Source organism: Panthera onca, chromosome C1 (assembly GCF_046562875.1).
Source record: "Panthera onca isolate mPanOnc1 chromosome C1, mPanOnc1 haplotype 2, whole genome shotgun sequence".
NCBI lineage: Eukaryota > Metazoa > Chordata > Mammalia > Carnivora > Felidae > Panthera > Panthera onca.
Genome location: NC_138346.1, coordinates 23,982,871 through 24,008,562, shown reverse-complemented (window position 1 = coordinate 24,008,562; position 25,692 = coordinate 23,982,871). Strand labels below are relative to the sequence as shown.

At 37.3% G+C, this 25,692-nt stretch overlaps 1 protein-coding gene across 14 annotated transcripts in view; it reads right to left on the bottom strand.

Moving 5' to 3' along the window:
* IKZF2 (IKAROS family zinc finger 2) overlaps positions 1-18,449 on the bottom strand; it is a 163,313-nt gene extending 144,864 nt beyond the window's left edge. The window contains exons 1-4 of one of the 14 annotated variants that reach the window (XM_060623403.3): positions 18,345-18,449; positions 16,268-16,371; positions 14,721-14,769; positions 13,817-13,924 (exon numbers count right to left, since the gene is read on the bottom strand). In XM_060623403.3, coding sequence (XP_060479386.1) covers positions 13,817-13,924; positions 14,721-14,754 — 142 coding nt within the window. In that variant the 5' untranslated portion in view covers positions 14,755-14,769; positions 16,268-16,371; positions 18,345-18,449. The other 13 variants (XM_060623397.3, XM_060623401.3, XM_060623396.3 and 10 more) reach the window with 13 other exon arrangements.
* Positions 18,450-25,692: the final 7,243 nt, after the last annotated feature.

Sequence of the window (25,692 nt, the reverse complement as noted above, 5' to 3'; positions counted from 1 at the left end):
GGCTTACCCCTCACTGCTGCACTCACCACATTTATTCTTTCTTTCTTCTTGAGCTAGCTGGTTTTTTAGTTCCCTTATACTTCACACCTCTGCTCTTCCCGTTCATATAATTGAAGTTATTTTCACAGGTCCTACTGCCATTAGTAACATACCACAGCTGTCTTGCCAAAAACAGTGTATCCTTAAAAGATTTAATATAAAAGTTAGCAATACTCAATGGAGTTTTAAATTGATGAACATGAGGGGCGCCTGGGCGGCTCAGTCTGTTGAACGTCAGACTTCGGCTCAGGTCATGATCTCGTGGTTCATGAGTTCGAGCCCCACATCAGGCTCTCTGCTGATGCAGTGCAGAGCCCACTTGGGATCCTCTGACCCCCCTCTCTCTCTGCCCCTCCCCCACTCATTCTTTTTTTTTCTCTCTGTCTCAAAAATCAATGAACATTTAAAAATATTTTAAAACTTTAAAAAATAAACTGATGAACATGAAAAAGAGACTAAGGCACTTTTTAAAAAGTAAACATGATTGTCATCATATACAGGTTACAACCTTTTTTTTTTTTTAGAGGGAAAGAGTGTCAATAGAGGACCAGGGCAGAGAAGAGGGAGAGGGAGAGGGAGAAGGAGAGGGAGAAGGAGAGGGAGAAGGAGAGGGAGAAGGAGAGGGAGAAGGAGAGGGAGAAGGAGAGGGAGAAGGAGAAGGAGAGGGAGAGGGAGAGAGGGAGAGAGGGAGAGAGCGAGAGAGGGAGGGAGGGAGAGACAGAGAGAGAGAGAGAGAGAGAGAGAGAGAATCTTAAGCAAGCTCCTCGCTCAGCGCAGCTCCCTACACAGGGTTCGGTCTCATCTCATGACCGTGAGATCATGAATTGAGCTATAAAAGCAAGAGTCCGACACTTAACCCACTGAGCCACCCAGGTGCCCTTACAGGAGGGAGGGGATAACTTACTCCACTCAGATTTATTTTGGTATCATAATGCTATGTCTCCTTACCATTTCTGGAAGTACACTGATATGTATATTACTTCAGTATCTCATGGTATGAATGAATATCACTCATAAAAAAAAATGCAGCATATATTACTTTATTTGGAAATTCCACTGTATTATAGCAATTAAGAAAATACCTTATACTAAGACTAAATCTAAAATGGTATTGAAGGAGTCTGAAGACACCATTTGTATATGAGAATACCCCTGACTTCAGTATTTATCATTAATGGCAATAGTCTATTTTCATTACTGTATAACATCATTGAAATTTCAAAGTTAAATCCATGTGATCAGAGCTATCATTGGTTCTTACAGAAAAGTTTCAGACTTTTTGTTTGAGAAGATGTCTGACTGAATTAGGGTGTTTTTTAATTACACAAGTAAAAGATCTTTTGTGAAAAATCCAAATAATGCAGAACTATTTGGAATAAATGATAAAATGCCCCATTTACTCTCCCAGACTCCAAAATGAATTCTATCAATAGTGTGATAGTTCTTTCTTGTCCTTATTCTTTGCATTCACATGTATGCACATATACAAATGCGCACATAAACACACATATGCTTTTAAAACATATATGGCACATTCTTGTACATACAGTTGTATGGCAGCAATTGTTTAGTTAATGAAAGCTTCTCTGATTTGCTGAAAAAATATTATCTCTTCAAATTCATTACCAGCTATTGTACTCAAAACTTTGGGGCCAACTAAAACTACTCAAAGTCATAAAAATGTTTTTTTTATGCAAAGAGCCTTACTGTAATAACAATTTATGTAAAAATAATTTATTTTAAATTGTGTTTTTTTTTGGGGGGGGGCACAGAAAGAGGTTTCTTTTTTGTCTGTTTTTGTTTCCAAAAAACTGAATCCAAAAACTGTCGTTAGGTCATTAATGTGTCATAGTTCAGACAGATCGTGGTGTGTAATTCATATTTTGAGAGTTTAAAAACAGCAGACTCCCAGAAAATATATTCCTTTTTCTAGTTTGCAGTTATGTCCACACAATATCTATTACTGCTTTCAAATATTTTGCAAACATTCAGCATTAGAATAGAATTCATTTCATATTTCAAAATACTATATTAGAATCAGTTTTTAAAGTGTTTGGATTTTAAAGCAATACCTAAAAATGACCAGGTATGATTGGTTATAATGTTTATTTTTTAAACAAGGATCTTTATGAAAATCACCACAAGAAAAAATTCATATTGTTGTAGAAGAAATGAATGGCACCTCTTTAGAACTCAACCAGAAATTCTTAAAGCTAATTCAACAGAAACAGAGCAATGCAGCATCCTAGCACTTCAAAAGATGACCAAGTCCTGCATGCTGTATCTTAGTAAGAAGGTAGGGTTGATACAGTGAGGTGTAATAAGAACTATAACTTCCATGACAATAAGAGAGCAATGACAAAAATGTCAAAGGTGTAGACACCCAGAATGTTAATTTATTAGAACGTGACTTTACACTGATTAATTATATGCTCCACAAAATATCTGGAGTGCATAAGAAAAGTTAATTGAAGCATTTCATTTTGTACATGCCACTAAAATTAGTTTTAAATAAGTGGTAGAGAACTGATTTCAAAATTATAAGTATGTGGAATTCAATCTGTAAACTCTAAATGTGCTATATAAAGATAATAGTAATGAAGATGATTATGGTGACCAGAGAATATTCATGGAAACATTTACATTCACTTGATTCCACTGAACATGATTGTATAGAATTAGAAAACTTAAAAGCTGTTTAGAATCTCAAAAACCATCTTTTAGGGGCTGATCTGAAGATTACAAAATTTTGGGGGTGGGGGGGCCTGGGTGGCTCAGTTGGTTGAGCATCTCAGCTCAGGTCATGATCTCAAGGTTCATGGGTTTGAGCCCCACATAGGGGTTCTCACTGACACAGTGTGGAGCCTGCTTAGGATTTTCTGTCTCCCTCTGTCTCTACCCTTCTCCCGCTTATATGTGTTCTTTCTCTCTCCCTCTCTCTCTCAAAAATGAACATTAAACAAAAACATTAAGATTACAAAGTCTTTTTTTAGAGTGAGACACGGTTAAAAACAACACATTCCCAAACAGACAAAATCACAAGTTAGGATTTCAGAATTATTTCAATACTTAAAAATTTAACTTTTCAAACTTCCTCAAATAGGTCAGAAACACATTACTTAAATATATATATTGAATATAATCATAAGTATTTCCTTAATTCAACAAATAACTACTAGAGAATGAAGAGATAGGGCATGGTCATTTTCCTCGAAGATTCACATCTGGAAAATCTATGAGTAGCATTTCTGTAATCAATGTCTGGCCCCCAAATAAAGCTGTATGCTTTGACAAATATTCTCAAATTCACATCCAGTAATTAAGATAGCCTTCCTTATTAGCTAAACTAAAATACCGTACTTTTGTATAAAATCTCATTTGCTATCATCAGACTACTACAATGATTTCATGAAACTGGTGTAGTATTTGTTCCTCTTGACCTATAAACTAAGAGAACTTCTAGATCCCCAACTAACTTAAGGTGTCCTTCTCAGGTGGCAGTGCTATCTCCCATCTTCATTTAAAACTTTAAGGGGCACCTAGGTGGTTCAGTCAGTTAAGGGCCCTCCTCTTGATTTCAGTCATGAGTTGGAGCCATATACAGCCTCATGTTGAGCCCTGTGTTGAGTCCCCTGTTGGGCTCCTCACAAGGCATGGAGCCTGCCTAAGATTCTCTTCTCTTTCCCTCTCCCACTGTCCCTCCCCAGCTCGTGCTCTCTGCTCTCACTCTCTCTCTCAAAAACAAACAAACAAACAAACAAAAAAACTGATTTTAAGACGTCTTAAATTGCTGACCATATCACCTATCAACGTTTCTGTGAAGAGAAAATAGAAGTTTGAATTTAAGGTAATAGTAGTTGGAGTATCCTTGTATACATTGTAAGATTATTTTTAGAGTTAAGCTATGAAATCAACAATCAACAAATCTAAATCAGGAATGTAAAATTACACTGAAGAAAATGAATCCAACCTAGGCTAGCAAAATTGGTTGTAACCTGATTACACGTAATAACATGAGTTAAAGACTGAATCCGGAGGATTTAGCCAAGGAAGCTGAGAAAAAAAATAACTCCTACAAGTATTTTGGCTGAACCTATATCTATGCAATCTAAATCCATGTCCATCCAGAGAAGAAGAAATTAGACAATGGACTTAACCATAATGACCCAAATGGCAATGCTATCTCTACCATGATGCTGAACATATTAGACTCTCTTAGTCTGAAGCCATTAAACATTTGAATTACATAACTAACTCCTTTTCTTCAGATTCTTTGCTTACCAAGTGACCTTTGCTGATCACCCCTATAGGTCAGTTCACAAGAACAAAATGTTCTGGTCAAGCCAAATGGAGTCATCCAGATCCTCTATTATTTGGTTGGGGTTTTTTGTTTGTTTTATTTTTAATCAATGTACAGACATAAATTGGCCTTCTGATTTTAAATATCAATTTTATAAACTTGTTTATATAAGTCAATCCGGAGATCTGAATCCACTCTAAGTGTGCTGCCAATCAAGTTTCAGAACTTGTAAGGCTTATGGCCAAATCTTGCATCATAAAAAATTTCTTGGGGAAATGTTAACCTTTGGGAACCTACTTGAAAGCTTGTTGCATTTTCATCACTGTTTCACTGTGCATCTTCAAATTTATATACTTTTGAACAACTCTTGGTGGTAAAAGGTGAGAAGCAATTCCTTCATTTATAATGGATATAACTCACAGTAAGTATACCACACTTATTTGCTTCTAAATGCAATAGGATTATTAATGTCTCAAATAAAATACGGATTCATTTGGAACCTGAAAGACAGTATCCCTCTCTACAAAACTCTTAACATATTTTTTGTGCCCCAGCATCAGCAGTGCATCACACAAAGTAACTCCTTAATAAATGTTTACTGGATCAATGATTGAAAGATGAAAAATATCTCTCTAGAGAGTTCTGAATCTCCATATACAGGAAATCTCAGATGAAGTATTTCCATCATTAACATTCATTTGGAATTCTATGGTGTCTCAGGTAATCAAAGCTTACATTTTTAAGATGGAGTTCTATTATGGATATTTTGAGATAATAAATAAATTAATTAAGATGTTTTCCATATCACATCCTAGGTAATTTTACCCCAACAGGCACAGTATTATAAACTTAAAAACAAGTTAAATAGGTACTAAACCATTTTCAAATAATATGTATCATGTATGTATATTTATCTTAAAGTTTAAAAAAAAAAAGCCCTGGACAAAAATACTAAATATCCATCTATCAATGTGGCAGAACTGGCCAGGAGCTAACAAATCATTCCTCATCTCTTTTAATTATATATATTATTATATAATTATATAAATTATATTTATAAATATTATATATTTATAAAGAAACAGGTTACAGAGTAAAGACAAATCATTACAGTAGAAGCACTGGAGTATATGGTATACATTAAATTTATGATTTTTAAATATAAATAACCCTAATAGATATGATACTAAATATACCACAAAAACTTAAAGAGAAGGGCCAGCATATTTTGTTTAAAAATCGGTGAGTCAATCGCTTCAACTAATCCAAATTCTGAGACTAGCATAAGAAGACTCCATTAAGCAGAAAGAGTTCATTAAAACCTGTATTCATACATTTCAATATAGAATTTTGACTTAACTGGGCAAGTAGGAAAATAAAATCACTGATCAAATGCTGGGACTGACTCGTGGAATAATTTTTTCAAAATACTAAACTACTGTTCAAGTAATACAGTAGCAAATAACAAAATCACAAGCTACCTATGAGATTTCCAGTATAATCTGTCCATATGCCTGATTGCTATCTTCTTCCAAATCCTACATGTGCTTCAAACTCTCTGGATCCAGAATTAAACTAAACTAAATCTTTTCCTGGAAACCTCTCCAGTATTTCCTATCCTCCCTAATGGAACCTACTACCATTTATCCAATAATCTAGGAGTCACCATCATGAACTTCCTTCTCTCCTTAATCCTACTATCCAAGTCCAATCCACTTTGAGCTATGAAATATTTCCCAAATCCTTTTCTTCCTTTTTGTCCCCACTATCACCAGCTCTCACAACTTCTCACTCAACCATTGCAATAGCTGTTAAAAATACCCCTGCGTCTAGACAGGTCCTCATCCACAATCTTTTTTTCCCCACAATACAGCCAGTGTGATCCATGTCAATCAAAAGACAGAAGTCATCTGCTTTGTTAAAAGCCTTGGCTCCCTTGAAAATGAAATCCAAAAATTTCTCTTATACAAGATATTCCTTCATCTTGCCTGATTAATTGTGCAGAGTCATCTGTGGCCTCAAATCCTGGGCACCAACCTCACACTCTAGAAATACTAACCTGCTTTTATTTTCCAGAACATGCCATGCTATTTCTCAGCTCTCACGGTGGATACTTCATTTACTGAAAAAGCCTTCCACTTCTCTCCTAAATCCTCTTCCTTTGATAAGTCTCAGCTCAAGCGGCCTTCTAGGAAGACTTTCTGAACTAGTACCACCTTTCATTCCACGTAACAATCAGAACACTGAGCATACCACAGTATAATGCTCTGCTTAAACGTCTTTCAAACTAGAATGTGAGCTCCTGGAGAACAGTGTACTATTCACCTCCGGATTTGCCTTGCAGTGCCTGATGCATAAAAGGTAGCTTATAAACTTGCTGAATTAATCAATTAGAATAATACAGCAACATAGCAAATGCCTAGAACTGATAATCATACGTTTCAAGCTTACTTCAAAAGTGAAACAAGTAACTATTATCCCCAAACGCACAATTAGCAACAATCAGGCCTACAATGTGATTAGGTACCACCAAATAAGAATTTATGGTACCACCAGAAGCATCAAAGGAGGTGAAATTTTAGACGCAGATCTTCTTTTTAATTTTTTTAAATATTTATTTATTTTTTGAGAGAAAGAGAAACAGAGCATGAGCAGGGGAGGGGCAGAGAGAGAGAGACAGGGAGACACAGAACCCAAAACAGGCTCCAGGCTCTGCAGTCTCAGCACAGAGTCCAATGCAGGGCTCGAATTCATGAACTGTGAGATGATGACCCAATCCAAAGTTGCATGTTCAAATGAATGAGCCACCCAGGTACCCCTAGATGCAGACCTTCTAAGAAAGAATTGATTATATATATAGATAGGTTTCTCTATCAAAGGAACTTTTTCTTTTTCCATTCTTAATGACTGGTATCCTTGAAGCACCAAAGGTAAGCAATGATTTTCGTTACATATAACCAAAAACATAAAGCTGTAGCCAGGAACACTGAAACCCAATAAAAAGAATTTCCAACACACAAATTCTACTTCTTTGTTAACCAAAATCTTCACACATGCTTTAAATAATAGAAATTCTTTTCTTCAATTTTTACCCTGAATTCTTAGAAACCTCTGTCTCTGTTCCATGGATGTACATAATAAAAAGGAAAGAGCAAATGATCTGAATTTCAAACAGAAATGGATTTGAAAACAAACTCTTTTTATTATGAGTCACTGATCGATGATAAAGCAAAGACTCTTCTGAGTGATAGCAGCAGTGATTATTTATTGCATCTAAGCATACACCAGCAACTGTGCAAGTATTTTGTACGTATTACTTCATTTAAACCTCACAGCGGTCCACTGAAGTAGGTATGGCTTATCCCTGTTCTACAGATAAGGAAACTGAAGCTCAGAGACATGAAGTAACACATCTAAGGTCACACAGCAAGTGGGAATTCTAACACAGGCATGTATAACTCCAAAGCCTGTATTTTTAAACACTTACAATCTATTGCTTCTGTGTCTCAGTTTTCTGTAATTATAAAGTGGAAGAATTACTTCCCTCACAGAGCTGTTATGGAGACTAAGTGAAATAATATGGACGCATCTAGCATAGTGTTGGGCATCCTATATATATTCAATAAATTATGCTCTCCGTCCTTTCCTCACTCCAGTGTAAACATTTATCATAAGGGATATATAGTTCCCAAATACTTCTTACCTATTTCAAAGCATAGACATTCTGAGTCTTGATTAATTCCAAAAGGAAAATACTACCAGGTCCATAAATATATTTGATCCAAACAGATATAAAGGGAAAAAAAATCAAAGAAAAAACCCAACACATTCCACCTAAGTTGATGACTGTCGCCCTGCTATTGATTGTTCAGAACATCATAAGATCAAAATATATCAATATTTAAAGTTAGGAGAAAAGAGCATGGGACCCAGAAATCTCAATTCATTACAGCTTGAAGGAAGACTCCCAAAAGAACCTAATTAATCATGTTACATTAAAAAAAACCAAAACGTACTTCCAGTAGGGAAGACAGATTTGGAAAAAGACAGAGGCAATAAGGATAATACTTGTATAATAAGTTGATTTGTTTGTTGAAGACAGACTTTTATGCTTATATTGAAGCAGTCTAAAACTGCCAGGAGGGGGAAATGAGGGGCAAATAAAAATATACAGCATTTTTACTGTTAATTCCCTACACATACATACTTCCTATAGTTTCTTTTTTTCCTTTTGGTTTAGTTCATAACCATGATACTTACCTCTGATAGGTGTAAAGAAATAAAATCAAACTTGGGGCGCCTGGGTAGCTCGGTCGGGTAAGAGTCCTACTCTTGATTTCAGTTCAGCTCATGATCTCAGGGTTCATAAGATGCAGCCCCTCACTGGGCTCTGTGCTGACAGTGAGGAGCCTCCTTGAGATTCTTTCCTCTCTTTCTGCCCCTCCCTGCTCTCTCTCTCAAAATAAACTTTTTTTAAAAATTTTTTTAATGTATATATGTTTTTTAATGTTTATTCACTTCTTTTTTTTTTTTTTCAACGTTTTTTATTTTTGGGACAGAGAGAGACAGAGCATGAACGGGGGAGGGGCAGAGAGAGAGGGAGACACAGAATCGGAAACAGGCTCCAGGCTCCGAGCCATCAGCCCAGAGCCTGACGCGGGGCTCGAACTCACGGACCGCGAGATCGTGACCTGGCTGAAGTCGGACGCTCAACCGACTGCGCCACCCAGGCGCCCCATAATGTTTATTCACTTCTTAAGAGACAGAGACAGAGTGTGAGCAGGACAGGGGCAGCGAGAGAGGGAGACACAGAATCTGAAGCAGGCTCCAGGCTCTGAGCTGTCAGCACAGAGCCTGATGCGGGGCTTGAATTCACGAACCATGAGATCATGACCTGAGCCGAAGTCAGACGCTCAACCAACTGAGCCACCCAGGTGCCCTTAAACTTTTTTTAAAAAAGGAAATAAAATCACACTTTTCTCTTCATTTCCAGACTAGTAAAAAACTAAATGTATGCTGGATGGATATATATATATGTATATACACACATATGCATCTAAGTACAATAATTCAGCACAGAGTGAGTTCTTACATCAAGCCCATCTGGTGTTATATTAGGGTGTATATCCCATGGAAATCCAACCAAGAGTGACTGCCAAACGAAGCCACAGAAGACAATTCAGAAAGCTGGTCAGTCCCATAATATAAACAATATATATATATATATATATATATTTTTTTTTTTATGTGGGCTTTGGAGAATGGGGGGAAGGTTTTAAAATTTTTTTTTTTTTAACGTTTATTTATTTTTGAGACAGAGAGAGACAGAGCATGAACGGGGGAGGGTCAGAGAGAGGGAGACACAGAATCCGAAACAGGCTCCAGGCTCCGAGCCGTCAGCACAGAGCCCGACGCAGGGCTTGAACTCACGGACCGTGAGATCATGACCTGAGCCGAAGTCGGCCGCTCAACCGACTGAGCCACCCAGGCGCCCCTAAACAATATTTTTAAAAGTGCATGAGAGCATCTGATATCACTCTACCTTCATAATAACCTTCCTCTACTTCTATAATACAGTTTTGTCACCAAAACATGAATCAGTATTGGACATGGCAGGCACCCTGAGATAATAACATTATAAAGAGATATCAGTTAAGTGATGTAACTAACCCACAAGGTAAAATCACAGTTTTATGTCCCAATCCTGACAACTCCATCCTTCTGTTAAGGGACCTAAAAGGCCAACTGATTTCTTCAGACCTCCATTTCTACATAAGAAAAATGGAAATCATAATACACTTCTGCTTCACTAGGCTCTAAAAATGGAAACTAGCTAAGAAAAAAAAATGAATGTGAAGCACTCTGAAAAGAATAAACTAGATTCCCTGACCTGATTATTGGTCAGAGTCTTGTAAAACTAGAATTACTACTTCTTCCAATTCCACACATGCCACCTGGCCATCAAACTGACTGGTAAATAGTATTGACGGCAAAGGTGATCCACGTAAAAAGTTTTAAAGCAATAGAAACAAAATCTGTGTCACAATGTATTTTCATACCATTAACTACCTCCAAGGGAAATCTACTTATTGGCATTATAAAAGTAGAAGATAAAACGTGTAAGGTTACAAATTTTTGAACCTTAAATTTTGTTTTAAATAGTCGGCAGCACATATACATAGAGCAGTTTGAAACCGATATGGAAGCAACTATGCAAGAACTGGAGAGGAGCTAACCCAGAAACAGAAGGAATCACAAAGGCCAAAATACAATATGGATTATTTTTATATTGTTCTGTCTGAGTTGTCTGTTGCACATTCTTAACTTTCAGATTCTATTTTTAAAATCACTTAACACTGTGTATTTCCAGTAGCCATCAAGGCATATACTGTCATCCCTGACACTGAAGATTGTCAGCAGACTCAATATGCACACTAATGATCTCAGGCAACAATGCCCATCTTCTTTATCAAAGAGATCTTATTCCAGAAGAAAAAGTCTAAAATTCTCTAAGAAAATTCATTCTAAAACATAGGAAGTAGCTACTGTAAAATGGTAAGATCCATATCGCCCCTCAATTTTTAAGATTATCTTACGTGCTAAATTTTAAAACCCCAAACTGTCAGACATCATAACATTTTTAGTTTTCCCCCAAGTTGCCGATGTTCGTTTCTAGCACTGTCAAATAATGATAGCTGCTGTCATTATTTTTTATACAATAACTGGCAGCAAGTTGTACAGACACCCTTCATCTTAGAACGGTCATCAAATAACCTAAATTAAGGACTAGTACTTTGTGCTAAAACTGATCACTTTCCTAATACCAAAGTAAATGGGCTATCACTGGTTATTGATACTTTATTGCCAGAATGTTATTTTATTTTTTAAAAAAATCAAAGGTTTTAATTCTTTTAATTTTTTTTTTCTAAGCTGCTTTAAAATAACTTTCTTCCTCTTACACATATAGTCCTGTCCTCTCCTTGCTGCTACTGAAGGTTATCTTATTCTGTCACAAAGGTAGTCCCATTACTTTGGGCTTGAACACTTTCAATCAAAATCGCAATTGTTTTTGGATGCAACAGCCCTTCAGTAAGTATATTCGAAGACATAAAAAAAAAATTACAGAAAATAAATAAGCTATTCTTATTTGATAAAGTTCAACAATTGCATTTAAAAGGATTCAGGAAAACTGGTCATCTCAGACACAAGTGATCTGACAGGCCCCACACACACAAAAACTATTCCAAATCACAGAAAAACATCTGAGTGACCGATTTTAGGTCTCTTGTTCTAAGTAAGAGACAAGAGTCCCTCTTCACCACTATTTGCCTTGGCAATCTAAAATGCTGATATTCTCCTAGATCTAACAGAAAGGAAAAATGGGTATCTTCTCCATCTAACACCTAAGTGGGTAACCTAGATACTGTAAATAGAGGCTACATAAAGGATGCAACACACAGCTCTGAAGTGAGAGCCAAATATTTAACCTGCAACTCTTTGGAAAAAACACGAAAACATGTGCAGCTTAGCCAAAGATTGTATTAACATGGGATTGCCACGGGCTAGTAAGTTTGGGTGGGTGGGGGGGGGGGAACTCTTTACCACATAATTTTACTGTTGTTGGGTGAGAAAAGCTCAAATGTTAAAAGCATAGTTCTTATTTGTTCAAATTGATCATACCCACACTCTGCGATGTTTACTTAAAATAAACGGATGAACTGCTTTTTTGAAGAGTACTTGTAAAACCAGAATCAAATTCACAAATAAAGCAGCCAATTAACAAGTATTTTCCTGCTGATATCCTAGTGGTGGCCAGGGGATGACAGCTAAGAGTCTATGATTATTCAAAGTTTCTAAAGTTTCTAAAGCTGACAGCTAAATATTAAGCTAACAGAAATTTTCGTATCAATCTATCTTTACTCTTTAGGAAATGAAACAAAAATTATCAGAGAAATAAAAATCTATTCTACCAAGGAACTAATAACATTAAATGTTAAAATATAAAAATCGTATTACCTACACTGTAATAGTAGTACAACTTTTGTTAGATTATAGCCAACTAGCCAAAAAATAAATAAATGCTACAAGATGCATTACAAAAGATTAACACTATAATTTAACATACATTCACTCACTCACTATTAGTTTTTCTTTCTACATGATAAACGAATTTCAAAGACTGCTTCCAGAACGAAATATTCTGGGAAATGCTTCCCAGTAATAAAAAGATAACTTTTATGTAAGTAAATTCACATAGTTCAATCAAAATTTCAAGCCAATAACTAATATCACTTCAAGTTAATGAACTGCAAAATGTATTCAACAGTACTGTATATACTTTTGCTTATAATTCAGAAGTCTTTACTATTTACAAAACCAGTAGTTTTATAATAACCTCAAGTTTTGAGAACTATAAGAGGAAACTGGAAAGGAAAATTCCTTCTCTCTGGATAATCAGAATTAACTTGAAAATATATTCATAATTTAGTAGCTGATTCAGTTTCCTTCAGTTATTAAATCTTTGTTTAAAAAAAAAAAGGGAAAAAATTTCCTTTCCTTCACACATCACCCAAATAGAAAACTTTCAAATTAAGTTATATTTACATATAAGCCAGATGTCCTTTCTACACAAGAATATAACACATACAAAAGTATAAGGGAAACATAAGATGTCAAATTACGTTTAAGGCATAATAGAGCATTTGCACCTAATAACTAAACTGATAAAACATTATAATTAAGAGAAAACAAGCCATATTCTTAATGAAGTATTTTGTCTTCTGTCACGGACAGCATACAAGTTGCTCTTTTATTACACAAAAACAATGTTTACTACATCAATGAATGACTCTATCAAAAATAGTGGCCCAAACGGTCTATTCCTGCAAGTTCAAAACATCCTTCCTAACGTTCACAGTTCTTCCCTGGATAGTCTAAAACAAAACGCTTTCATTTTGTTGGAGAAATGGATTTAAATCAGATCCATAAATTTTCCATTACACTTCACTTCCAATGCTTTAGAGGAGAAACTTTCACATATTAAAAAAAAAAAAAGTAACATTGCGATTCTACCACTGATGGATTAGCTTTACACCAAGGCAATGGTAAAATCATTTCATTTTTCTACTGTGAAGAGTCCTTTGGAAGTGACTTGTTTCCATATTCTTTTATCCAACAACAACAACAAATCTAGTCACAAACCTGGCAAGTCAAAACAATAACCAGCAAAGTCTAACATTTCTTACCTGATACAGGTAAGCACCAGCTCCCAAATGCCACCTTGGGATAGGTCAGACTAGTAAGCAGGCTCATGTTTTATGATACTAGAATGGACAGGAATAAATCTGTGTTGTTCTTTCTTTAGCAAAATCTATAGCAGCAGCTACACCACAATGTGAGAGGACCCCCAAAGACCTAACAAATTCAAGTGTGTCGCTAGAGAAATAGGAAAAAAAAAATCATAAAATGAAGACTTACTGCTTGTCATGTGACTTGGTGAGGCGTGCTGTCCATTGGGTGTGCTTGAGGTGAGGTCAATTGCCATAGTGGAGTGCTCCCTTTCAGGTGAAAGCTCATTGTCACCTGCTTTCACAAAATAAAATCTTTTGGTCTCTGTTCATTGTCACATAACATCTAATCACCAACTTTGCTTCATACATGCAGAGGCATGCACAGCTTTGAAATTTTAATGTAACCCATTTCTGCCTTAAAAGAAACTATAAGGAAATATAATTTAGAAATATATAGCAAATGAATGAAATGAGGAAAAGCCATGACCAGCCCACAATAAAAAAACTACAAAATCTGATTATCACAGTATTCTTAACTGTAAAACACGAGCAAGTGGAATAGTCAATTTCTAAAGTATTTTTCAGTTGAAAAACTAAATTTTCTTTGAACACCTAATTTAACCATTAAGCATAGAGCATTTATAATGAGCATTTTTCCAAAATACTATCGGAGAGTTTGATGTTTAAAAGGAAAGTTTCCTAAAAAAAGGTCAACTTAAGGAGCTTTCACATTATGTGTGTGAAAAATTAGGTTACAAAGTAGTAAATATTTAGCACATGCCATATTAGTAGACATATATGTAACCTGACATTCTAAACTTAAAGTAAATGAAAAACCCCAGTAGAAAAGTGTTGATCTGCTAAGCTACTTACTACTGATTAAAATGTTATCATGAATAAAGTGTATTTCTATATTTCCTTCGTTTTGCTTCTGTGCTGTTATTTTCTCCAACTCATTTAAAGGTGAAATTGTGAACAGATAGAAAATAAGAGTATAGAATTCTTGACAAACAATAGTTCAGAAAATAAAATACTAGAAACACAAATGTAACTTTATTACCAATAACAAATTAATGAAAATGAATACTTACACGTTATATAGCCATCAATAGCCTCTGTTTCCATAGTCAAAGTGCAGTGCTGCAATACAAAAGATTATACCCTTTACACAATGATCCCTTTCAGTATCTGCCATTAAATGCTTAACTTATTTGAAGCTCCAAGCAATTAGCCCATGTTGGTGCTGCTGCAACCTGTGCCCAAGAAACATACTACAGTGTACTGTATGTGCTCATTTGCAAGTCAGTGAACTCTTTCTGCAAATGATCTGATTCCTGCTGGAGATAGGATAGGAAAGATAAGTGTGCTGTGAGATGGGCTGTAGCAAGAAAGGAATGACTCTCTTAATCAGAATTTACTTAAAGAAAGAAAACAAGAGGGTACACCTCAAATGTGCCAGCTTTAACTGGGATAGAAGTATTTTACCAGTCACTACTTCCCATAATCACACTGCAGTTTGAGGACTTCCCTGGTATACAGATAGCTCTATTCACAATTGTTGCAAGTTGGTTCATCATGTTCTAAGAGGGAGGAGGGAGGACAAACAAACATAACAAAACAAAACAAAACAAAAATTTAGTGCCCAAGTGTGTCTGGAAGGTTTCTGCAGCAGTTACCTTACTCCCAGACTTGTAATGACATTTTAGCCTACACTAAGTTCTGTGGAAGCACCTGTTCAATGTAACCTTAATTTCCCGCCAGACCATGGTTGGATACAAATGCCAAGCCAACTTAATAGATTCTGATTTTGAAAATTTCATAAACTTTTTGCTCTCAGGAAGGGAATCACTTTTTTAAAGTTTGGGGAATTATTTCCATGCATCAATGACACAAAACAAGAAGTTAATTCTCAGAAACAAAAGTAAATTGTATGAGATGACACCCCCTAGCTTTGATTTCACATAATGAGAAGATCGATAAGCTAACTGTATTCTTTGAAGGAAAAAGTTTAAAGAATTGACATGTCCTGAGGAGATTTTTACTTATTTTTTTTTCCTTTGGCCCTGGTCCTTTTTGCCTTTAGTTTCAAAACTCTCTCTGCACCAGCAGCTAAATTATTCACAATGAGCCATTTCTGTATTGATCGCCAAGTATATTTAGCCCTGGCTCCTGGAATTTCTCCATTACTTACTGGAAAACAGGCAGCTTCACTTCTTGTCTCCAAAACCACTTCCCTTCTCCCTCCCCTCCCCTTCTTCACCACCACCCTCCCCACTCCCCCCCCCCCAAAAAAAACTTTTCTTTCTTTCTTTATGGAATAGTCAGATCAAATTCCCAACTCAGTCACTACATAGCACTTAAATTTCAACCTGCTGTACTGTTATCAAATTCTTTCAAATTATGATTACATAAGGTTTTCAAGAAAGGCATCCGTAAAGTTTAAAAGGGGAGCAGTTTCTTCGGATATTTTACAAATGAGTTTATCTCTTTAAAAATGTACACATTTAACACACACATATTAAAAAGAAAGAAACGTCAGAGAGAAGCGAAAGAAGTCTGCCCCATCAATGAAATGGTTATTAACCCTCAGAGGAGAGAAAGAAAAAGAAAAGGAGAAAGAGAAACGAAATGTACATACAAAAGAAATTGTCCTTTGATTAAAAAAGATTCATCACCATTTCCAGCTCTGTCGGGAGATCTCAGCTTCTTCTAACCCCTCAAAGAGGAGGTGACAATGTCGGGCTGAAGATAAACGGAGAAAGAAAGAAAGAAGTTTTTGTGTTTCCCCCTCTCTCTTTCCCTCCCTGGCCCCCTCCAAGCCAAGCCCCCTGCAGAGTTCAAGGCGAGGAGGAAGGAAAAGCACTTTACAGGTGGGTCATTCCGAGCCCAAATCCTGCAAACAGATCGGCTGATAAACAAAACCAAGAAATGAGAGAGAAGGAACACCCCCCTCTCCTCCTCCTCCTCCTCCTCGTCCTCCTCCTCCTCCTCCTCCTCCTCCTTCTACCCCTCCCCCTCGTCCCTTTGGGATGGTCTAGTGGGAAAAGTCACTCAGGAATGGCACCACGTACTTTCAGGAAAGAGGAGAAAAAAAAGAGGGAGAGAGAGAGAGAAAGAGAGAGAGAGGTCAGTCAGTGCTCCAGCAATGCGATTAACAAGAAGAGAAAAAACTTGATCCACCGGTTCCTTAAGAATCGACCAAAAGCTAAGACAAGAAAACTGAAAGAAAAGGGGGGGGGGGGGGGGGGAGTAAGAGGGGAGGGACAGTCAGGCCGAACCCAGCAAGGAACCTAGGCCAACTTCACAGGACTGTTTTTCGCCCTTGGCAAAAAGAAAAAAAAAAGAAAAAAGAAAAAAAGAAAAAGAAAGAAAGAAAAAGAAAAAAAAATTAAATCTTAATTCCATCTCTTTCGCCCATACTAGAACCTGTCAAAGTGATTTAACTGCTGCCTTTTCACATGTGTCATACCAGGTTTTTTGCTTTTTAAAAAATTCCAACAGGATCTGGATATTACCTTCTATCAGGACAGCTGCAATTTATTCCAGGCTACTCAATCTTTCTTGGAATTCAAGTTAAAACAAAGCAAAACAAGTCAAAATCCATGACAGCTACAGAGATGAAAACTGATTAATCGATTAACATCCCCGAAACAGATTACAAGAAGGGGACGATAAATTAAGGCAGAAGACATCATCTTCAACCCGATTCCCTGAGCGTCCCTTTACAGAAATCATTATCCTAATCATAACCACAATCCATCCCGCCCAGAGAAAAATATCTATATTATCATTATTACTGGTTAACAGCAACAAGTCATTTGATCACATCACAGTGCAAAACGAGACGCTATATAATTACACTTAACTTTGAAAACACTCCCCCCCTGCAAATCAGATACACATATTTATATATAATCTATGAATCAGAAGACAAATAAAACAAGAGCTGTTCTTCACCACGCAAAAGCCAAGCGGAGATTTACCTCAGCAGTGCATGCAGTAAAATAATCCCATCACCCTTTTGTTTGTGTTTACTGTTAGTGTATCCTCTCTCTTTCTTTCTTTCCTGTGCCTAACGTGTGTTTGTGCACTGCAGTTGGTGGTGGAAACTAAGGCAGTGGATCTGTAGCTAAGGGTAATCCTGTTTTTACTTCCTCCATCTTCAGCGAGGAGCAGGGTTAGCCCGGGACAGCTGGTCAAACCCCGAGAAACCGATCCGCCGGAGCCCGAGCACATCTCCCCCGCCGGCCGGGCTCGCGCAGACGCCCGCGGGCGGAGGGCGGGCTGGCGGCGGCTGGCGGCGGGGCCCGGGGCGCGGGCAGGCGGACGTGCGTGCGCGCGCGCGCGTGTGTATGCGTGTGTGCGGGGCCTGGGCGCCAGTGCGGGTGCGTCTGTGTGTGTATGTGTGTGTGTGTTTGTGTGTATGTATGTGTGTGTGTGCGTGTGCGCGCGGGCTGGCGAGGGCGCGTGTGCGCGTGTCTGCGCTCTGGGCCGCTCGGCGCGCTCGGCAATCGATTACAGGACAAGTGCTGCCCGGCGGCTCCGCGACGCGCGCACTCCCTCGCGCCCACCCGCGCGCCCGGCCGCGTCGCCCCCGGCCCTGCGGCCCCCAGATGGCGAACCCCGCCCCCAAAGCGGGACCAGGTAACCCGCTTCCGAGAGTGCCACGGCGACCCCAGGTCGCTCCCTCCACCCCAGGCCATAATAAATCTCACGTTTTCAGCCGGCTGGGAAGGAAGAATTGGAGCGGTGAGGGGAGGTTCATTTCGGCCGCTTGAAGTTTTCTTTCAAACTGGGATTTGTGACGAGGCCGGGCCGAGGGAGCGGAACGAAGATCCAGGCGCCCGACGCGGAGCTCAGGCATCGGCGTCCTGGCCGGAGTCGGGTGTGCGCGTGGACCCACCCACTCAGGCTTCGCAATAAACTATGCGGTACAATTTCAGAAAACGGCTCCGGGTAGACCAGGACACGAATCAGGATAGAGGGGTCCTCGAGAACGGATTTGAGAAGTAAATTCAGGTCTGAGATGAAGCTCAACTATTTTGAAAGTGCTTTACAGTGCAGTTTTAAAATTAGAGTGTTTACTTGCTTTTTACTGCCCAGGGCTTGTGCCGCATTCACCAAAGTCAAAGGAACGGGTGAGGGTCCAAAAAGTTGGTCCCAGTGACGTGTTGGCCGTCAATATCATCAGGTACAGCACAGCTTTTTTATTTGGGAAGAATGTCTGGACCGTCATGGAAAAAGCAAATGCATATTTCTTCTACAAATAGTAGCATTTAGCATCTTACTTGACCACATTTGCAAAAAAGAGGGAATAGAGACTTCTATAATTAAAGGGAAAAGGAAAATGAAAGGAGCTGAAAATACTGAACTGTGTAGTCTGGGTGGCTTAAGTTTGAAAACACATGAAATTATCAGGACTGCCAAACAGCATTTCTGAGAAACCGTATCACAGATTGTGAAGAAAATCAATGCTGAAACAGTTAGGAGGAGGCATCATACTCCTACTCCTTTCAAGAATCCCAAAAATAGTTGCTGAGTTGTTGGGTTGTTTTTTTTTTTTTTTTTTTTTTTTTTTCTTCTTCTTCTTTCCTGCTGAGGAAAGCGAAATGCTACATTGAAAATAAAATCATCAACTATATCTTAAGCACTAGTCTGTATGTCTATAAAATTTTGAATCGTGTCTTTTCTTTAGATTTCAGGGAAGGAATTAATTCACATTAATAAACACCAAGTAACAGATACCATAGGACTTGGGTAATAGCTGTATTTAAGTTGCATTGTTAATTACTTAAGAGTTTATGGATTGTATTTTTTAAAAACAATTGTACCAACAGGCTCGTTTTTAATTATGGAAATTGGCAGTTGCTGCCATAGTGCAACAAAGATTAACCGATTTTTCATTGGAGAACAAATTATTTGGGCTCAGGTCAGCAACAACTTGCAGTTCCTGTGATTTCTATATTGGTAAGTCAGGTGTTTTTGTTTTTTTTTAAACCTGTTATCTAAATAAAAGTAATTTTCCTGAAGTCATATTTGGGACAGCTGTGAACATAGAACCCCACAAATCATTCTAATCATCCCAGTAGAGAGCAAAGATTTTAATCCTAAATTATCTTAGAAAATTGGCATGTTGTTCATAATATATAAATTCCCAATATATAAAGGGTAATATAACTTCCCTGAATTGCCACAAGTCCTTCCTAAAAATTAAGACTGTATTTATCTGCAAAGTTATGGAGGTCCTTGGAAAAGCTGAACCAAAACATATTCAGAATTAAGATGAACTATCTGGATAGCTTAACCAATTTAATTACTAGTAGAAGAGGATCCATTGTGAAGTTTTAAGAAAGTATCCTCAAATTTCCCAAAGCTACCACAGTGGAAATAGTCCTTACCCCTGGCTGATAAGAGCTTAATTTAGCTCCCTTGAAAGCCTATCCTTTTCATGAGTTGCTTTCATTGGCTCCAGAATCACCAGAGGCACACTCTCTCCCTCTAGTGGCTAAGCATTCAGGCTCTTTACATTTGGTGGCCCTGTCTCCCCAAGAATGGGGGATTTGGGGCAGGGAGCAATAGCTCCCAAATTTTAGAATGGCAAAGATCTTATAGCCACTTAGACCATTTGGGGGAAATTTTTACCTGTTTTTAACATGTTTCTTTCTTGTTTGCAGATTATGGTATGTCCAACTCACCCCCAAAAAAGTGAGTTATGTTTACATACTAAGACTAAGGGTTCTATTTCACCTTCTGCAGTTGAACAGTCCTGGCTCTGAGACACAAATGTACTTATAGAAAGGAGCCTTTGTAAAAACTGTAGTAATTCACTTTGCTCACTGTTTTTCTCTGCAGTATTTATGTGGTGGTTAGAGGATGTATTTATTTCCATCCTTTGCTGTAACTACACTGCACACATTTTTAAAGTACATATAGGGTTATACTATGCATAAAAATATACCACTAGGGAAATGCAGTACTGTATGTATATAAATTTTCACTTTGGGGAGGTAGTGAGGAGGTGGGGAGAAAACATAACCCACACCCACCATTTTTCAAATAGATGCTTCTTTCTCATCCTTTGTGTCCCATCCTACCAGAAACTGTTCCTTCCCAGCACTAACCCTTATCCTAGCTCCTTGCACATTTCTTTCATTGTACAGTCTGTAAATATTTTTAATTTGCTGGGTTTAAAAAAAAAAAAGTATCCCCCCCCACTAGAATGTCTTCTTTTTAAGAGCAGAGATTGTGTCTGTTCTGCTAACAGTTGTTTTCTCAGAAATAGCACAGTGTTTGGTATAGAGTTGGTACTCAATAAACCTTTACTGAATGGATAACTATGGAGCCAATCACATATTCACTTAGCTTCATGTGTTAAACTGTTGTAAGGGCCAAAAAGGATATGATAACAAAGATACATTCTAATTCCATAAAGATTTTGGTCAAGTCTTGGTTCATAAGTCATGTTACAAATATTAACAAGTCAGCTCTGGGTTCTGTCCACATGAAGAATGTGAACACCTGAGTAGACGATATAACTTTTACAAATATAAATAGGAAGAATGGTTAAAATTGTACATAAATATAATTTTTAGTAAAATACACTTATGTGACCCCTGTTTCAAAAACAAATTATTTCATGTTATTGCCTAATAATTCATGAACCTAGTTGACTATCAAAGAATGCAACATTTAATTCTATAATCACTGAATGCAAGTAGCAAAAGAAATTTTTAATTTTTGTTAATGTTTATTCATTTTTGAAAATGAAAAAACACAAGTGGGGGAGGGGCAGAGATAGAGGGAGACGCGAAATTCGAAGCAGGCCCCAGGCTCTGAGCTGTCAGCACAGAGTCTGATGCAGGACTTGAACCCACTAATCCGTGAGATCATGCCCTGAGCTAAAGTTGGATGCTTAACCAACTGAGCCACCTAGGTGCCCCAGCAAGAGAAATTTTTAAAATGTAGTGTAGCTAAAAGGTGCATTATGAAGTATTTTGTTTTCTTTGGATGGTTTATTTCATCTGTGTTTGATTTAAAAACCCTAGTACCCTTTAAAGGAATTTTAACAAAAATGAATTTTTTCATTTTTCAAGGAATTTACTCCATGTTTTTAAGAGGGTAAGAGGGGACAAGTCTACACATTGCAATACTTTCCTAATAATAAAGGAGAAATTTTTGGAAAATAATTATATATTAATTATTTTTACTTAGATGGCTTCATTGTGCTAGACACAGAACATAATCACCCAAAGTAGGTTCCTTAAAGTAACTTAAATCCCTGAAAAAAGTTAAGATTAAGAAGCACACAGGCAAAATGTTTTAAAACTGATTGCTTGTTTTATTTTTGTCAGTTGTTGTTCTCTTTGAAGTGGTGTTCTCTTTTAAGCGGGATATGGAACAATGGTCTCATATTCTCCTGTCGACCTAGATTGGCACTATGAAGAAGCAAGCAAGCCAGAAATAGAACCATAATTTCAAATAAAACATTCTAAGATACCAAATCCAGTTCATAAGTAAGACATATTAATACCTCCTGACCACATTGATAATCTGGGGTCTGCTGGGTGGCATGTGAGTCCTATATGGTAAGGGTCTTCTCATTCCATCCGCCTTGAACAATAGTTTCTTTTAACAATTCTTAAGAGTGTCACTTTGCAATTAGAGATAAGGTTCTTGTGCAAATACCCATGTCCCTAGAAAAGGTAACAGGGTGACTTAAATTCACACTTTGATAGAATAATATCAGATTGCTTCTAAAGAACACATTTTGATGTAGAGCAGAAGATAAGCTGTCTCTATCCCAAATGGGAATTATAAATTGTGGGAGTTAAACTTAAGGCCAGGGGGGTGAGGACTGGAGAAGTTTCTGAATAAAAATGAAAGTGTACATTTTTAAAGATGTCATCAGAATATACCATAGTTGCTTTAAAATGCAGATGTGTTCAGTATTTGAGGAAATGAATTCTATTAATGCAAAAATGAGAGAACTTTGAGCTGGGTCAAGTGTAGATAGTTGATGCTTAAAAAAAAAACTGTAAAAGGCATGGAGGAAAAAAATTCTTCTAAAACAACCTTAAAATTTATGAACATAAAAAGTATAATGAGGTTATTGAACTCTCCAAAAAAGTGTTAGCACAAGAGAAGAAAGAAATGATTCAACTTTCCGAAGACACAACTCACATATAGAAAGGATAACAATAAGGAGAATGCATTGTCTAGTGAGTATTAATTATTTATTTTTAAAGTATATTCATTTATTTTGAGAGAGGGAGAGAGAGCACCTGAGTGAGGGAAGAACAGAGAGAGAGAATCCCAAGCAGGCTCCACACTCCCTGCACAGTGCACAGAGCCAGACACAGGGCTTGAACCGATTCATTGAACCAGGAGATAATGACCTGAGCCAAAACCAAGAGTCAGATGCTCAGCCAACTGAGCCACCCAGATGCCCCTAATTTAAATATAATATAATAAACACTCTCTGGGGATAAGAAGGAAAACCAAAAATGATCATCTGACTTTGGAATTGGGAAGTGAAAATAGGGCAGATTAGCCTAGAGACCTTTCATACCAAGAGTTGGATTCTGCTAGAGATACCCATAGTCAAAGAAAGCAGAGTGATGACAGGTTACATCTCAAGGAAATACTTCATAGTTAAACCAGTGCCAATAGGAATATGATCCAGTTTTGTTTGGTTTCATTTTGTTTTGTTTTGTTTTAATCCCGTGAAAAGCTTTGGAATTACATGTCCAGTTTTTGTGAGAAGCCTCAGCTCCTTGTGAACCAAAATTCTTTCACAGTACAGCCGAGTCTAATCATATGTTTAAACAACCCCATATAGACTGAAGAAAATAGAAGACCACATTACCAACAAATAGTGAAGAAAAGAATCCAGGGATTCAACCTTCCCCCTCTTTTATAGCCAGATGGTGACAACTTAGGGAATTAAAAGCCACACAGGGATAGAAATGGGGAGCCGTTTCCTGCTTGATAACTCTGAAAGACAGTGTGTGGTTTCGAAGAGGGAAATTAATCAAAGAAAGGTCATTTACAGGTAGTAAAGTCAGATGTCACCTCCCCCAATTCTCATGACTTGTGGTTTAGAGAAAGGTTAGCTTAATATAGAGGTTAGTGTGGCATTCTGAACTGTCTCAAGACATGATATATGCAGATGAGAATAACACCATCAGTATCCCTCCCCTTAACAGCTATGTTTAGGCTTCAAAAAGGTATTTAAAACTTGACGTCATGGTGAGGTACTAGGCACCTGGGAAAGTCCCACTTAGTAGACTATATCATCAAAAGTCCTATAAACTATATTGCAGATATAGTTTTTAGCAGAGAGTAAGAACATTGCAATACTTCATTGGAAGATTATGTTTTCGAAATATATCATTTTTGAGAAATAAATCTTTATGCAGAATCTACAACACTTTAGATTGATGATATAACTGATCTCAAAGTTGGAGTATCAGGGCACCTGGGTGGCTCAGTCGGTTGAGCATCCAACTTCAGCTCAGGTCATGGTCTCATGGTTTGTGAGTTCAAGCCCCATGTCAGGCTCTATTCTAACAGCTTGGAGCCTGGAGCCCTCTTTGGATTCTGTGTCTCCCTTTCTCTCTGCTCCTCCCCTGCTCACGCTCTGTCTCTCTCTCTCTGTCTCCTTCAAAAATAAACATTAACAAAATATTTTGAAGTTGGAGTATCAGTGGAACTAGCTATATACCATCATTACCATTATTATAGGCATTTACTTTATGCCAAACATCATGATAAGCATGTTACGTGCATTATCTCATTTAACCCCATAGCCATTTTTAACAGAGATAATGTTAGCCCCATTCTTCACATGCAGAAATTGAAGCATGAATACATTACTATCTTTTTCAGGATACCACAATGTTAGAGCTGGACTCAAAGACATGTTTTAAGTTTTAAAAAGCCAATAGTAATAACCACCATGATATACTGTCACCTAAATAGCCAAATATACTTATCAATCATACAGAACTGTTGATCCAGTTAACCCCAGCCCTTTAGGTAACTACTATCTAATATTGAACCACTTGGAAGAAAACCCAAATGTCTACGATATTCTTAGAAGTTTATTTGAATGTTTTATCAATATAGAACTCTACCAAATCCAGTGCCTATCTATGTGAAACATAACCTATTTGACATCTAATACTTTAACATCAGGTATTCATCTGTACCTTCCTTGAGTTCTTCTGAACCAGTGAATGACATGAGAGAACCACTGAGAGTGAATTAAAAGATAATCACCCCATAAAGAACTGAGTATCAGTTAATGGCGACAAAGAGATAGAGACAAGATCTTAACTTTAAATTCTGGATCACCAAGCACATTTGCACTTTTGTTTCAAAAGTGATCACTTCTGATTCATTGCTTCCCCAAACATAAGCATCAAACTCCTTCCTTTTGTAGACTTAACTCACCTATGTGTGCAAAGAATGAGTGACTGACTTTGTGTAGTGAATATTGTGATTTAAAATGGTTTTGGTATTCTTAAATGACATTTTGAATTCAAGAAACAGATTTTTTTTTTCTAGTGGAGAGCAGCTCTCAGTTTATAGTAAAGGTCAATTTGAGCATTTTGCTAGGATCCATTAAATGAAGCCTGTGAGATTAGGATTTTTTTTCTGTTTTAATTTACAAATTGAATACTGGAGTAGAGACATGAAACTATGCTATTTTAATTAGGTTCTTCTGTCCCCCTTTGCATAGGTATAGAAGTTATGTATTTGTTCTCTCACAGCAGGGTTTTTTACTAAAAACAAAAAGAAATAATACTTTGATAGCAGAGATTCTATTTATGAAGGAAGCTGATTGATGGCTTTGGGGGAAGTTTGTTTTAGCACATTTTGAATAACCTGTCTTAAGGCAGAAGAGCTTCCCAAAACATCTTGAAATAGCCCCAAAATAAAATGAATGAGGGGTCTGGTATGTTCATAATATATTCTTAAAAATAATTGAACATCTCCTGATACTTATGTTCAAGAATAAATGCTTAACAGAAGACTAGTTAAATACTCAGATAGGAATCC